Source organism: Sarcophilus harrisii, chromosome 1 (genome assembly GCF_902635505.1).
Source record: "Sarcophilus harrisii chromosome 1, mSarHar1.11, whole genome shotgun sequence".
NCBI lineage: Eukaryota > Metazoa > Chordata > Mammalia > Dasyuromorphia > Dasyuridae > Sarcophilus > Sarcophilus harrisii.
In genome coordinates, this window is record NC_045426.1 from 533795955 (window position 1) to 533809189 (window position 13235).

At 35.2% G+C, this 13235-nt stretch overlaps 1 protein-coding gene across 1 annotated transcript in view; it reads left to right on the top strand.

Moving 5' to 3' along the window:
• KCNG2 (potassium voltage-gated channel modifier subfamily G member 2) overlaps nucleotides 1-13235 on the top strand; it is a 156652-nt gene that overhangs the window by 66298 nt on the left and 77119 nt on the right. Inside the window, exon 2 of the mRNA XM_003760117.4 lies at nucleotides 4541-5390. Within this exon, the coding sequence (XP_003760165.2) occupies nucleotides 4635-5390 (756 nt within the window). The 5' untranslated portion in view covers nucleotides 4541-4634. The remainder of the gene's footprint in view (nucleotides 1-4540; nucleotides 5391-13235) is intronic.

Sequence of the window (13235 nt, forward strand, 5' to 3'; positions counted from 1 at the left end):
TTTCTTAGTCAGAAATTTATCTTTTCTCCCTAGCTAGAAGAGGGATGACATTACATATTATCCTAGTTTTTAAAAGCTATTTTTTAAACGGTTAACTCATTAATCCAGCAATAATTTATTACAGTGCATGGTATAAGGAATAGATCCAAATTAATTCTTCTTCCTTCAATTGTCCCCATCAAAAATTATTAAATATTGATTTATTTTCCTTTGAATATGTTGCTTCTATTTGTCATTTATTAAGCTCTTTTAATTATTTTGGCTATATATCCTGTTCTACTAGTTACTTTTTTAGTCTATATGATTTGATTTAATTATTATCACTTTATTATATATTTTTAAATCAGATAAGACAAGTCTATCCATTTAAAATATTTGTGTGCATATGTTTTTGTTTCAGATTTGTGATTTCATCAATGTCAGGAATGCCCAGTATGGAAACTTTCTACTTATACAAATATGCATGCATATATTCATATATACAAAAGATGTGTGTATAAACACACTAAAGCGATATTAGATCTATAACAGTGTATATTTATATTAACATATTATAACTATATAATCATGTATAATTTATAGGCTTCAAAAGTTGTCTGAAAAGTTAGATAACATTCCTATAATCATAGAAATAGTAGATGTTGAAGAAGTGGCTGAATAATATACATATATACATTATTTTTGGTCTCTGTTCCTCTTTATTGCTAAGATTCTGAAAGTATTTCCAATAGAACCTTTTGAAAAATTAAAAAACAAATGCTCAAGGATTTATTATCTTTCCTTCTTAGTCTTCCCCACTGGAGGAAAACAAACAAACAAACAAAACCTGTGCAACAAATTTATACAATCAAGTAAAACAGATTCCCCATTGGCTATGTCCAAAAATGTCTGTCTCATTTTACATTTTGAGTTCATCACCTTTCCATCAGGATGGGTATAATATGTTTCCTCATTGGTCCCCTAAAATGATGATTGGTCATAGCATCAATCAGAATTTCTTAAGTCTCTCAAAAGTTTTTTCTTTATAATGTTGTTGGTATTGTATAGATGGGCTGCTATTTAGTAGAGTAGAAAGAGTGATAGGGCTGGAGTCAGGAGTACCTTTACTAGTTATGTGATGCTACATAAGTCACTTAATCCTTTTTGCTTTGGTTTCTTTCATTTATAAAATGAGCTGAAGAAAGAAGCGGCAAACAATTTCAGTATTTTTACCAAGAACACCCCAAATGGGACCATGGAGAGTCAGATATAATTGAAAAATGACTGAACAGCAATGATATAAATTGTTCTCCTGATTCTACTTACTTCAGTTTATACAAGTCTCTCCAAGTTTCTCTAAAATTATTTTTTTGCATTTTTTATAGTCCAGTAGTATTTCATTACATTCATATACCATATTTTCCAGCCATTCCTCAATAGATAGGCACTCCCTTAGTTTCTATTTCTTTGCCACTAGAAAAAGAGCTGTACTAAACAATTTTACACACACACACACACACACACATATGTCCTTTTCTTCTTTCCTTTATCCCTTTGAAACTATAGGAATAATAGTGGTATTTTAGGTTCAGAGTTATGTATTTTGGGGTCATAGTAACTTTCCAGAATAGCTGAACTAATTCATAGCTCTACCAAGGATACATTAATGATACCAAGAAATTCTAGGGGTATTCAGTACTTGGACCAATTTGGACAAAGACATGGAAATTATTTCTGGAGAATTACTGTAGGAAATAAATTAGGAGCAGGTAAGCAGGCAAGGCAGAAGGATTCTGTCTACTACTGTGGAAGGACAAACCACATTACTGGGCGCTGAAACGGTCTGTCATGTAATATTGCTAATAAGATGCCATAGCTTTGTCTCAGTGACATCATTTCCTAACTGCAAACATAGTGTACTAAAAGGGAATGTTTCAGCACTAGTAAATTAGCTTGTTATGTTTATTCCCTGACTATAAAAGTTAAAATGGGAAGATTCTGAACTGCACCAGAGTGAATTAGTCTCATTAACATGTCGTCTGAAACAGCCTTTTTAAAGTGTGTTGACTAAGCTAAAAGTATTTAACAAGTCTGAGATGCTGGGCTGGGTGTGCTAGAAGTATACATTCATTAAAGATAAACATAGTATTTCTACCTTCTGCTAGTCTCATTTATTTCCTAAAATAAAATAAAGTTAGTTCAGTAAAAATGTATTCTAAAAAAAACCATTCCAAGCTTTACCTTTTAACAGACAGCTCCTCTTAAAGAGGCATCCCATGGCCAAAGAACCAATTGTAACACATGCTTAGTAAATGAATGATGTCCAAACACCAAAGGAGTTTTAATCATTCCAAGTCCTTTCCTGTGATTCATAGCTGCACATCTGTCCATCAACATAGATGTCACAGATGTCTGATGGATGCTCATCAGCAACAATCACTATACTAGCCACAGAATTCCTTTTAGGAACTGATTTGAAATTTTTTCTGGCTTTATTTTTTCAGAACACACACATATATATATACATATGTGTGTGTGTTTATAGTAATCACTCTTCAATACCGCAAGTTTATCTGATGGTCTGGGTGTGTTGTTCAGCCAGACACTGATAGCAATTCTAATTATGACATGTTTGACTATTATACAAAGTACAAGAAATATACCCTGTTACTTTATATTTTTTAAAAAGTAAATTAGCTAAGATGACAGGAAAAAATAATGATGATTGTTGGAGAGGATGTGGGAAAACTGGGACATTGATGCATTGTTGGTGGAGTTGTGAATGAATCCAACCATTCTGGAGAGTAGTTTGGAACTATGCTCAAAAAGTTATCAAACTGTGCATACCCTTTGATCCAGCAGTGTTACTACTGGGCTTATATCCCAAAGAGATTATAAAGAAGGGAAAGGGACTTGTATGTGCACGAATGTTTGTGGCAGTCCTTTTTGTAGTGGCTAGAAACTGGAAACTGAATGGATGCCCATCAGTTGGAGAATGGCTGAATAAATTGTGGTATATGAATATTATGGAATATTACTGTTCTGTAAGAAATGACCAACAGGATGATTTCAGAAAGGCCTGGAGAGACTTGCACAAACTGATGTTGAGTGAAATGAGCAGGACCAGGAGATCATTATATACTTCAACAACAATACTGTATGATGACCAGTTCTGATGGACCTGGCCATCCTCAGCAACGAGATCAACCAAATCATTTCCAATGGAGCAGTAATGAACTGAACCAGCTACGCCCAGAGAAAGAACTCTGGGAGATGACTAAAAACCATTACATTGAATTCCCAATCCCTATATTTATGCCCACCTGCATTTTTGATTTCCTTCACAAGCTAATTGTACAATATTTCAGAGTCTGATTCTTTTTGTACAGCAAAATAACGTTTTGGTCATGTATACTTATTGTGTATCTAATTTATATTTTAATATATTTAACATCTACTGGTCATCCTGCCATCTGGGGGAGGGGGTGGGGGGTAAGAGGTGAAAAATTGGAACAAGAGGTTTGGCAATTGTTAATGTTGTAAAGTTACCCATACATATAACCTGTAAATAAAAGGCTATTAAATAAAAAAAAAGAAAAAGAAAAAAAGAAAACCTGTGGAAGCTCACAAAAAAAAAAGTAAATTAATTTTTTTAACCTTGAGACAATTACCCTAAACACTAAAAAGAGAGTGAATTACTGATTAGCTTTTGAAGAAATTTATTACTCTATTAGTATTCAGGATAGTTGAGAAACTTTTCACTAAGCTATATAGTTTCCTAGTATAGATTATCTATGTTCACTGTTAACATCTGTGTCTATCAACTTTTTGGTTATTCCTGTGCTCTTTATGGGAAAGGAAACAAAGGGAAATGAAGTTAACTTTCCCACCTTAAGTGGCTATAGTAGGAGGTTTGATAGGATTAAAAATGCTTGGCCAAGGTGAGAGTTTTATATTATTTTTTCAATCCCATTCAATTTAGGAGTTAAATTTTAAAAATTATAAAATATTGGAGATGAGAAGGATCTAATAAATCATTCAGTTTACCTTTCTCATATGTTAGGAAACTGAGGTGTGAGGTGTGAGGCAGGGATAGGAACTACTATGTGCCAGACACATAAAAATTTCATCTGATCCTTACAACAGCTCTATGAAGTGAGGTGCTATCTGCATTTTACTGTTGAGGAACTGAGGTTAAAAAAAAAAAAAAGATGAAGTGGCTTGCAATAAGCTGGTAAGTATCTAAGAGGGAACTCAAATCTCCTGAATCCAAGCATAGGACTCTATCCACTAAGCTACCCAGATGTCTAGAGAGATAAAGTGACTTTTGTATTATAACCGAATAACTTGAATAATAGGTTAGAAAAGGGAATGGACAAAAAGGGAGAAACTAAGTCCCTAAGTCATCCATATTTCCCCAAAACTATCAGTACCCACATGTTGGGAGGCAAGGGAAAGAGGGAATGGTAATTGAGAAATTCACTTCCCAAGCAAATATTTTAATGTTTTTTCATTACTCTAATACTACATTTTTGGTTGTTTTGGGATTTGTTTTTTGCAGACACTGCCCTCCCAGCGCCATCCATTTTCTCATTCTTCTCTGGATCTAGGCTTTTCACCTCAAAGAGGGCTGGACACCTCCATGATCACAACCAATGTATCAGGAAATGGCTCTGCTCTCTGGGAACCCCGACCCCAACTTCACCCCATACTCTTACAATGGCTTCGAGAAGCTCTGCAAGGTGCAGGCTAAGAAGGGCTTATTCTACAAGAAAGCCAGGCTCTTGCATCCTGGAGAAGACTCCTGTTGCCCCACTTACTGTGAGGACTGGCCCCAGCATGTCATCATCAATGTGGGCGGCATCAAGTACAGACTACCTTGGACTACCCTAGAGAACTGCCCTCTGACCCGGCTGGAGCGGCTGAAGTCCTGTCACAACCACGATGAGATCATGAGTGTCTGTGATGACTATGATGTCAGCAGCAATGAATTCTTCTTTGACCGCAACCCTTGTGCCTTCAAGACCATCATGAATTTTCTCACTGCAGGGAAGCTTAGGCTCCTTCGAGAGATGTGTGCCCTCTCCTTCCAGGATGAGCTGGCTTACTGGGGGATTGAGGAGGAATGCCTGGAGTGGTGCTGCCTTAGGAGACTTCGGCATAAAGAAGAAGAAGTCGCAGAGGCTCAGTTTTATGAGACTGAGCTGATGGTGAATGAGTCTCCACCCTGTGCCTTCCAGGAGGGCAGTCGGCTGGCTCAGTGCATGAGACAGCTCAGGGACATGGTAGAAAATCCTCACTCTGGGATTCCTGGGAAAATGTTTGCCTGCATCTCTGTCTCCTTTGTAGCCATCACTGCAGTCAGCCTCTGCATGAGCACTATGCCAGATATTCGAGCCGAGGAGGATCGGGTGAGTGTGTCTGCAGGTGCAGGCTTTGAACTTGGTACTTTAGGTTCCCTGGAGACTAGACTGCTATACACCACACACACACACACACACACACACACACACACACACACACAGCGTAGGCAAGCTTTCTGTGATATCTATAAGTGTTCAATGATGGGTGTGGGTCTAAATATATACTTTGCATATATAAAATGATACAATTCAGTGGGTGTGTTGTCCCTGACCATAAAACATATTAACTAGAGTTTTAAGCAATTAATAAAGGGATAAAATTCCATTAATAGCCTTCAGCACTGCTGGGTGACACTGGACCTGGAGTTAGGAAAACCTGAGTTCAAATCCCTCCTCAAAGGCTTAGTTGTTGTATGACTCTGGACACTTCACAATCTTTGACTGCCTTGGCTTCTTCAGTTGTAAAATAAAGGTCATTAAATAGTATCTATCAAATCAAATTAGATAATCTTTGTAAAATACTTATCACACTGGTTGGCACTTATTAAGTGCTTAATAATGCTGATTTACTTTACCTTCCCTCTGCATGTGCTTCAGAGATCCTACCTTTTGTTTACAACAACTTGAAGGTAAAAGATTCTGATTATCTAGAAACACAACCACATTTAAATTCAAACCCTTTCTGCTCCAAATCTTAGAATTCTATTTGCTCCCTTTCTTCTTCAAGAAGTCGGACATCATTTTCCAACTTAGTTCTATCTAAGAATTAACTGGAGTGGGAACTCGGTGTGTGTGTGTGTGTGTGTGTGTGTGTGTGTGTGTGTGTGTGTGTGTGTGTAAGGCTTGTTTCACACAATGGCAACCAATTAACACATGAATCTAATCCAGTTTGTGTGTTTCACTAGGCTAGAGGCATGAGTTAAATAAGCACCTCCTTTCCCCTTCTCTCCTCACCCCATTTCACCCTTACTCTAGGCATCTCTGGCACTGAGTGCTTCACCAACAATGGAAAAAATACAGAAGTTATTGCTTGGATGACTTTAACACATTTATCACAAGAGAACAAGGATTTAGCCGCTCTACCAGAGTCATTAAAATGTCAAGAATTTATGATGTGCAATCAGCTTCTTAGAACCCAAGAACCAAATCATTATTAGAGAACAGATAGATAAGCTGATGGAAAATAGCCTGTCCTTGCATTCTCTTGAATATTCTCAGTCAAAGCTGTTGAGAGTGAGAAGTTATCTGCTCTGGTTGTCATTTGCACTTTAATTTAAATTTAAAGAAATTGGTTTGGCCTCATTCATTGTTTAGGTACCTGATTACTGAATTGCCATTTCTAGAAGCATTGATTGAGTCCAAGTTTCTGATTCTGCTACTAAAAAAGATACTTTATGACTTTGAAAATCCAAATATATAGTTTAATTCCTTTGCATAATCATTTACATACAAGTCCTAGAGAGAATCTGCCTTAGTGGGCACTAAAGAGCTCAGAAGGAAGTCTAAAGGGCCTTTCTCCAGCATACCTTACTCTCAGTACTCTCATCGCCTTCCAGTTGCCCATATATAGCTTATATCAGTTCCATCTTTCAGCTTTTCCATATATCCCACCCTTCTTGAATCACTACCTTTTCCTATAATTTTATAAACTCACAGTTGTAGTGCAAAACATCAAGAAAATCCATTTAAAAAAATCTTTCTCTCTAATAGTAGCCCTTGTGAATAACTACATACAAATTCTCTCATATCTTTTAGGCTGCTCAATGCCATGGGACAAAAACTTTTACTCTCCCATTTAGTTTGTCCCTCCCTTCACTTTTACTTTTCGGAAATCTCTGAATCCTTTCAAGACCCAGTTCAAATGCTACTTCTTTCAACAAATCTTCCCTGATTCCTCAGATTGTTAGTTAATCCCCATGCTAAAGACATCTTTTATTGACTAATGATAAATGTGTTATATGACCACCTCCCTTCTCCCCTCCAGGATGTAGGTGGAAATGTGTCACATCTGTATCCTCAGAGAGTGGTGGTGTCTGTTGTTTGATTGTGGGGACTTCTTCCTACCTAGTGGGCATTTTAACATGAGTGTGTGGGGGCCAGTGATGCCTTCAACATTTCAACTACTTTGATTTTTTTTTAAAAAAACTAAGATGCCCTAACAGGCAGATTTTCTAAAAATCTCTTCACCTCTTTGCACATATTCTTCCTATCCATCTGCTAGCAGCCTGTGATCATCACTCTGAGGTAAAGCTTATAGTGCTTGTTCCCCAATATTATACTCATATGTATCTATCCACACATGTATATTATAAATACATAATAGGTTATATATTGTAAAATGCATGTTTATGTATATATATACATATATATGTATATATATATACACACACACACACACAACACACATATGATTCAATTTGCACTCTTAAGTTCATCACCTCTCTATCTGGAGGCAAGTAACACAATTAATCATGAGCCCTCTGGGATTACAGTTGGTCATTATGTTGATCTGAGTCCTTAAATCTTTCAAAGTTAATTGTCTTTACAATATTATTATTGTATAAATTGTTCTTTGGTTCTGCATTGCTTCTTAAAAGTCTTTCCAGGTTTCTCTAAAACCATCCCTTTCATCATTTCTTACAGCACAATATCATACCATCACTTTCATATATCATAATTCATTCAATCATTTCATTATTGATGGGAACCCTCTCAGTTTCCAATTTTTTGGAACTATAAAAAGAACAGCCCTACATAATTTGTTCGTGTGGTTTATTTTCCTTTCTTTGATTTATTTGGAGTATAGAATGTGTATCATTGTAGAAGAGACAAAGGATATGCCTATGAACTAAGCTTTTCAATTATTATTTAGTTGGAGATTTCTTTTTAAAATGCAATCTGGTCATGAAAAGAAGAATTACGCAAAATTTATTTTCTTTGTCAATTAAAGATAATAGATTTAATATTTAAAAAAAAAAACCCTTTTGCAGATAGGACATAGGAGGAGGGTAGGGAAACTTATAAACTTTTAGTACTTTGTTTTTCTTTTTGTTTCTTTTCCGCTGGTACTTGATATCTTGTAAATTATAAGACTTAAATATTTTCTAAATGTGAATCCATTTAAAAAAAAAAAATAAGTGGCTAAACAAATTGCTTTTTGGCTTTTTAAAAACAGTGCTGATTGCTGCCAGCGACTTGGCTTCCATAGTGAGTCATTGGAGCTGCATGTCACGTGACAGGCCCCTTAGAAGTCTCTCTGAAGTTCATGTGCCTTAAACAGTGACAAGCTCTAATGGAACTCCTTAATTTGTATCCACATTAAAACTGACATCCTAATAAAGCCTACCCAATTGGGTTTTTTAAAGGGTTTAAAAGAAGGGGAAAGATGCTTTTTCTTAACAATTGGAATTGCCTTAATGCAGTTACTAAAAAAAAAAAAAAAAAATTTTCCCCTTTTTGGCAATCTGTAACTAGTTTTAGCTTGCTTTCATCTTTGCAACATCTCTATTGATTGTTATTTTCAGGAGCCAAGGCAGAAAAATTTGGAGAGAGATCATTATCCCCACTTAGTAAGACAATTGGAGCAATGTAGCTTTTGCTGCTTTCCCTAATGATGTTGATGCATAAAACTACTCCCTTCCAAAAGGAAATTCTTGGAGGACCCAATTTCTTTGTGCCTTTAAAAAAAAAAAAAAAAAAAAAAAAAAGTGACATGAAAGGTTTTTTTCAATCAAAGTCTTATCCCATGACATCTGTGGCAGCTTGATTCATCCAGACATAATGAGATCCAATGAACAAGGTGAAGATCAGTAATGGTAGCTATCCCTTTTCTTTTTTTCCTTGACATATTGGACTGATGGGGTAAAGCTACAGCTACTTCTTGGACAGGATCAATTGGGCAACCTGTCTTTCTTGGTAGAAACTATTGTAGTTATCTTAAGATTTGCTTCATTTGCCTCACGTAGTACATTCCATAGACTAAGAGTATCTGTAGAATGCATCACCTCCCTTCCAAAAGGACTGAGCCTGACATGAGTTGGCAGAATTCCATTGAAAGTTCAGTTCATCAGCCTCTTTGGGATTTCTACTTTTTCAAAATCTTCCTATGATGACTCATCCAGTTACCAAAGTGACTCTGGGCTCCTGAAGACTGGTTTTGGAGGTCAAGTTTTGATGTGTCCAAACAAACTATGGTACTTGATGGTACAGAGCACTGACTTTTGAATCAGAGGAATTGGGTTCAAATCTTGCCTCTGTTACAGATGGTGTAGACTTAGGAAAGATGTTTAACCTCTCTGTTTATCTGTTTTTATCTATTTTTTAAAAAGATATCTTCCAGCTGAAAATGCTTTTATGAATATACCTCAACAGTTTCTTTGTCATGGGTCTCTGATATGGCCTAAAGATCAAATTCCATTCCTAATAAGTATCATGACTTTTAGTCCTATCTGTGTAATATGACCATTTGTTCATCTGTAAATTGGTGGTGTACTATCTCATTGGGATATTCTGAGAAAAACACCATTCAAATGCTGAGTAGAATAAAGGGGAATAAATAAAATAAGATTTGGCAATGGAAAGATTGTTAGATTTGCAGTAGGAGTAACCTTTTTTTCAAACCTGATGTGCAGTCCTGGCTCTGCCAATTAGCAAATAGGTAATTCTAGATAAATTACTTATAGTCTCTAAGTCTTGGTTTCCTTATCTATAAAATTAGGTCACTAAACTAAATGCTCTCTGAGGTCCTTTCTAGCTCTATGTTTATGAATAGAGGAAGAGGATTAACCTACTCAACTACTAGAGTGTCTTAAAAGTATTGATTCACCCTGGGAAAATGCTATATTAATTCCTACTCAGCAGCAGGTCCTAACTCAACAGAATCTGCATGTAAACATTGCACTCATCTTTTTAAACTAAATGATATCTACTTTATTGCTTCTCTCCTCACAAAACAAAAACACTGTTCATAAGAACAGCTAATGTTTTAAAAATATGCCTAGGGGATTTTAAAAAGCATAATATGGAGAAGAGAAAATTAACTTTTGTAGCTTTTAAAATAGGAAATAATTACCAGAGAGATGCTTAAGATGGAATATTGAGTGACTTGAATTATAGCCAGCTCTTCCATTGGCCCATGGCTGTAATATTTCAAAAAATATTTCAAATACTTTAAGGAATATTGAAGCATTTGCAGTTTGGTAAGACCTAGAAGACCTTGCCAGCCAGGGTTATACCTTTGAGAAATCAGGGTTACCTCCACTAATGTTTTCTCTCTTTGTGTATTTTTCAGTTTTGTGATCAAGGTATAATTGTGTTGACTAACTTCTGAGAAAAATAGTTAAGTAAAATGCTTTAAAATTCAAATACTAAATACTGTTGTTATAATTAATTCTTTAGATTTCTTACCTATCTGAATAAATTTCATTCTCACCACTCTTATTTCTCATTTTAATATAAATAATTTAAATAATTTGCCCAAGTTCAGTCAGAAGTATTATCTGATAATTGAGATGTGCTTGCTGATTCAGATCATTGGGAGATATACCTAGCCCTTCCTCCACCATGAAGATATAAAGTAGCTCATCATCTCTAAAATCAGAGATTCAAATAGATGACCTCTGGGATTCCTTATAACTTCAATTCTAAAGTCCTATGACCCTATGAATTTTTCCATCCTTTCTTCTTTATTTCCACTATTAATACCCTAGTGTAAACCACCATTCTTACCAACTTGTATGGAATAGATAACCCCCCCAAAAAAATTTTTCTAGTTTCAACACTATTTAATACCTTTAATTTTAATTTTGTATAGATACTAAAATAAATTTTCTTAATAAGGCATTTCTTTATGGCATTCCTTTATGCCACTCCTCTGCTCAGAAATCTTTATTGGTTCTCCAATTTGAAGTCAGGTCTAAGTTCAAATCTTGTTTCAGACACCTAGGAGCTATGTGATCATGGATAAGTCACTCAACCTCATGTTCCTCATTTGCCTCAGTTTCCTCATCTGTAAAATGAAAATGATAATAGCATCTACTTCCCAAAGTTGTTGTGTGGATAAAAAGAAATGTTATATGTAAAATGTGCTATAAACTAGAACTATGTAAATGCCAAATATTGTTATTGCTATTGTTGTAAGGAACTCCAGAACCTATAACAAAGAATTGTCACAGAGAACTATAGAGTTTTAGACCTGTGTTAGAGGTGCACTTCTAACACTAATATCCCCTCAATTTAGCTTCATTGTTAGCATGAAACATGACATAAGTCACTGAACATTTAGCAAAAGAGGTTTACTTTGCCCTAATACAAAAAGAATATGCAACAAGGCTACATTAGCACTTAGCCCCTCTATACATGGTCATCAGGATATTCTATGTGCTAGTTAGTAGATTATCAGGATATTATGATTAATTTGTTTTTTGCATTCCACAATGTCCAAGAGTCCAGACTCCATGTGGCTAGGACTTTTTATTGTCCTATATAATTAGGAAGCCATGTCAGGGGAGTCTGGGGTGAAGCTTGTCTCAGGGGTTGTATTGTTCTGTCTCGTATTTTGGCTAGGGGTTGAGGAGAAAGGAAACTATATCTTTTAAGAAACTTCTAATATTTTATTCATCTATTCAAACTTTATTACTTTGAAAGGAGGCTATAATAAGAACTCTTTTTCTTCAGTTGCAGTTAGGACAAATAGTCCATATAGCTTTAATATATGTACATTGAGTGAATGAATAAACCATGTTTGAAATTTGAGTTGATTTTTGAAACTTATTTTTTTGTTCAGTTGAACTGTTTGTGTTTGATTAGATTTACCAAAAAAGTAAGACTAGGGGCAGCTAGGTGGTGCAGTTAATAAAACATTAGCCCTGAAGTCAAGAGGACCCGAGTTCAAATATGAACTCAGACACTTAACACTTCCTAGCTGTGTGACTCTGGGCAAGTCCTTTAACCCCAATTGCCTCAGAAGGAAAAAAATAAGACTATAAGAAACAGCTTCTGATAGTTATATATATATATATATATATATATATATATATATATATATATATATATATATATATTACTGAGAGAGAGAGATTGTAGCATAGCATAACACTTTGAAGACTTAGGAGATGTGAATGGAATTTCATATTTAACCAAAAATAACTTATAGCAAAGTTAATCTAATACATATGAATGTTATAATTGTTATTGTGATTTATGGCAATTAGGAGACATGGTAAGCAATTGAAAAGATTGACTATTGTTTTATATAGCCAAATCAATTATTTTTGATGTCAGCTGAGGAGCTGAGATGAAGAAAAACCAGGAAGAATAAGAATCATCTTTAAAATCTGCTTAACCTCTCCAATCTTTGTCCTATGTCATTGGTAGGATGTACCTGCAACTGAAGTGTTTTAGAAGTCTCTGAGTAAAGTATTTGATACCAATGGATACCAATGCATCTTTAACAGACTATGTGTATATCTGAGAGAATGGGTACCAGGATATGAACAAATTCCCAAAAATATTAATGGAGATGATTTTGGGCTGAATCTATTGAGGAATAAATGGTTCCAAAAATAATCATTTTAACATTACAAGATAGGAAACATATGGCTATACAGAAGTTCATCTGAAAAATATCTGGAGTTTTTCATAGACCCAATATGTGTTATTTGTAATATAGTAGTCAATCAAATTAATGTGTTCTCTAGCAAGAGAGACTGGGTGTTCAAGAATAGGAAGTTTATAACCCCCTACTGTTATCTTCTTTGGTCATATTACAACTGGGATACTCTGTAGAATTTGGGGAACCATATTTTAAGAGGGACAATTATGAACTAGAATCCAGGCAAAGAGAGTAGGATGACAAAGGGTTTTAAGAATATGCTATATGAGAATCAGATGAAA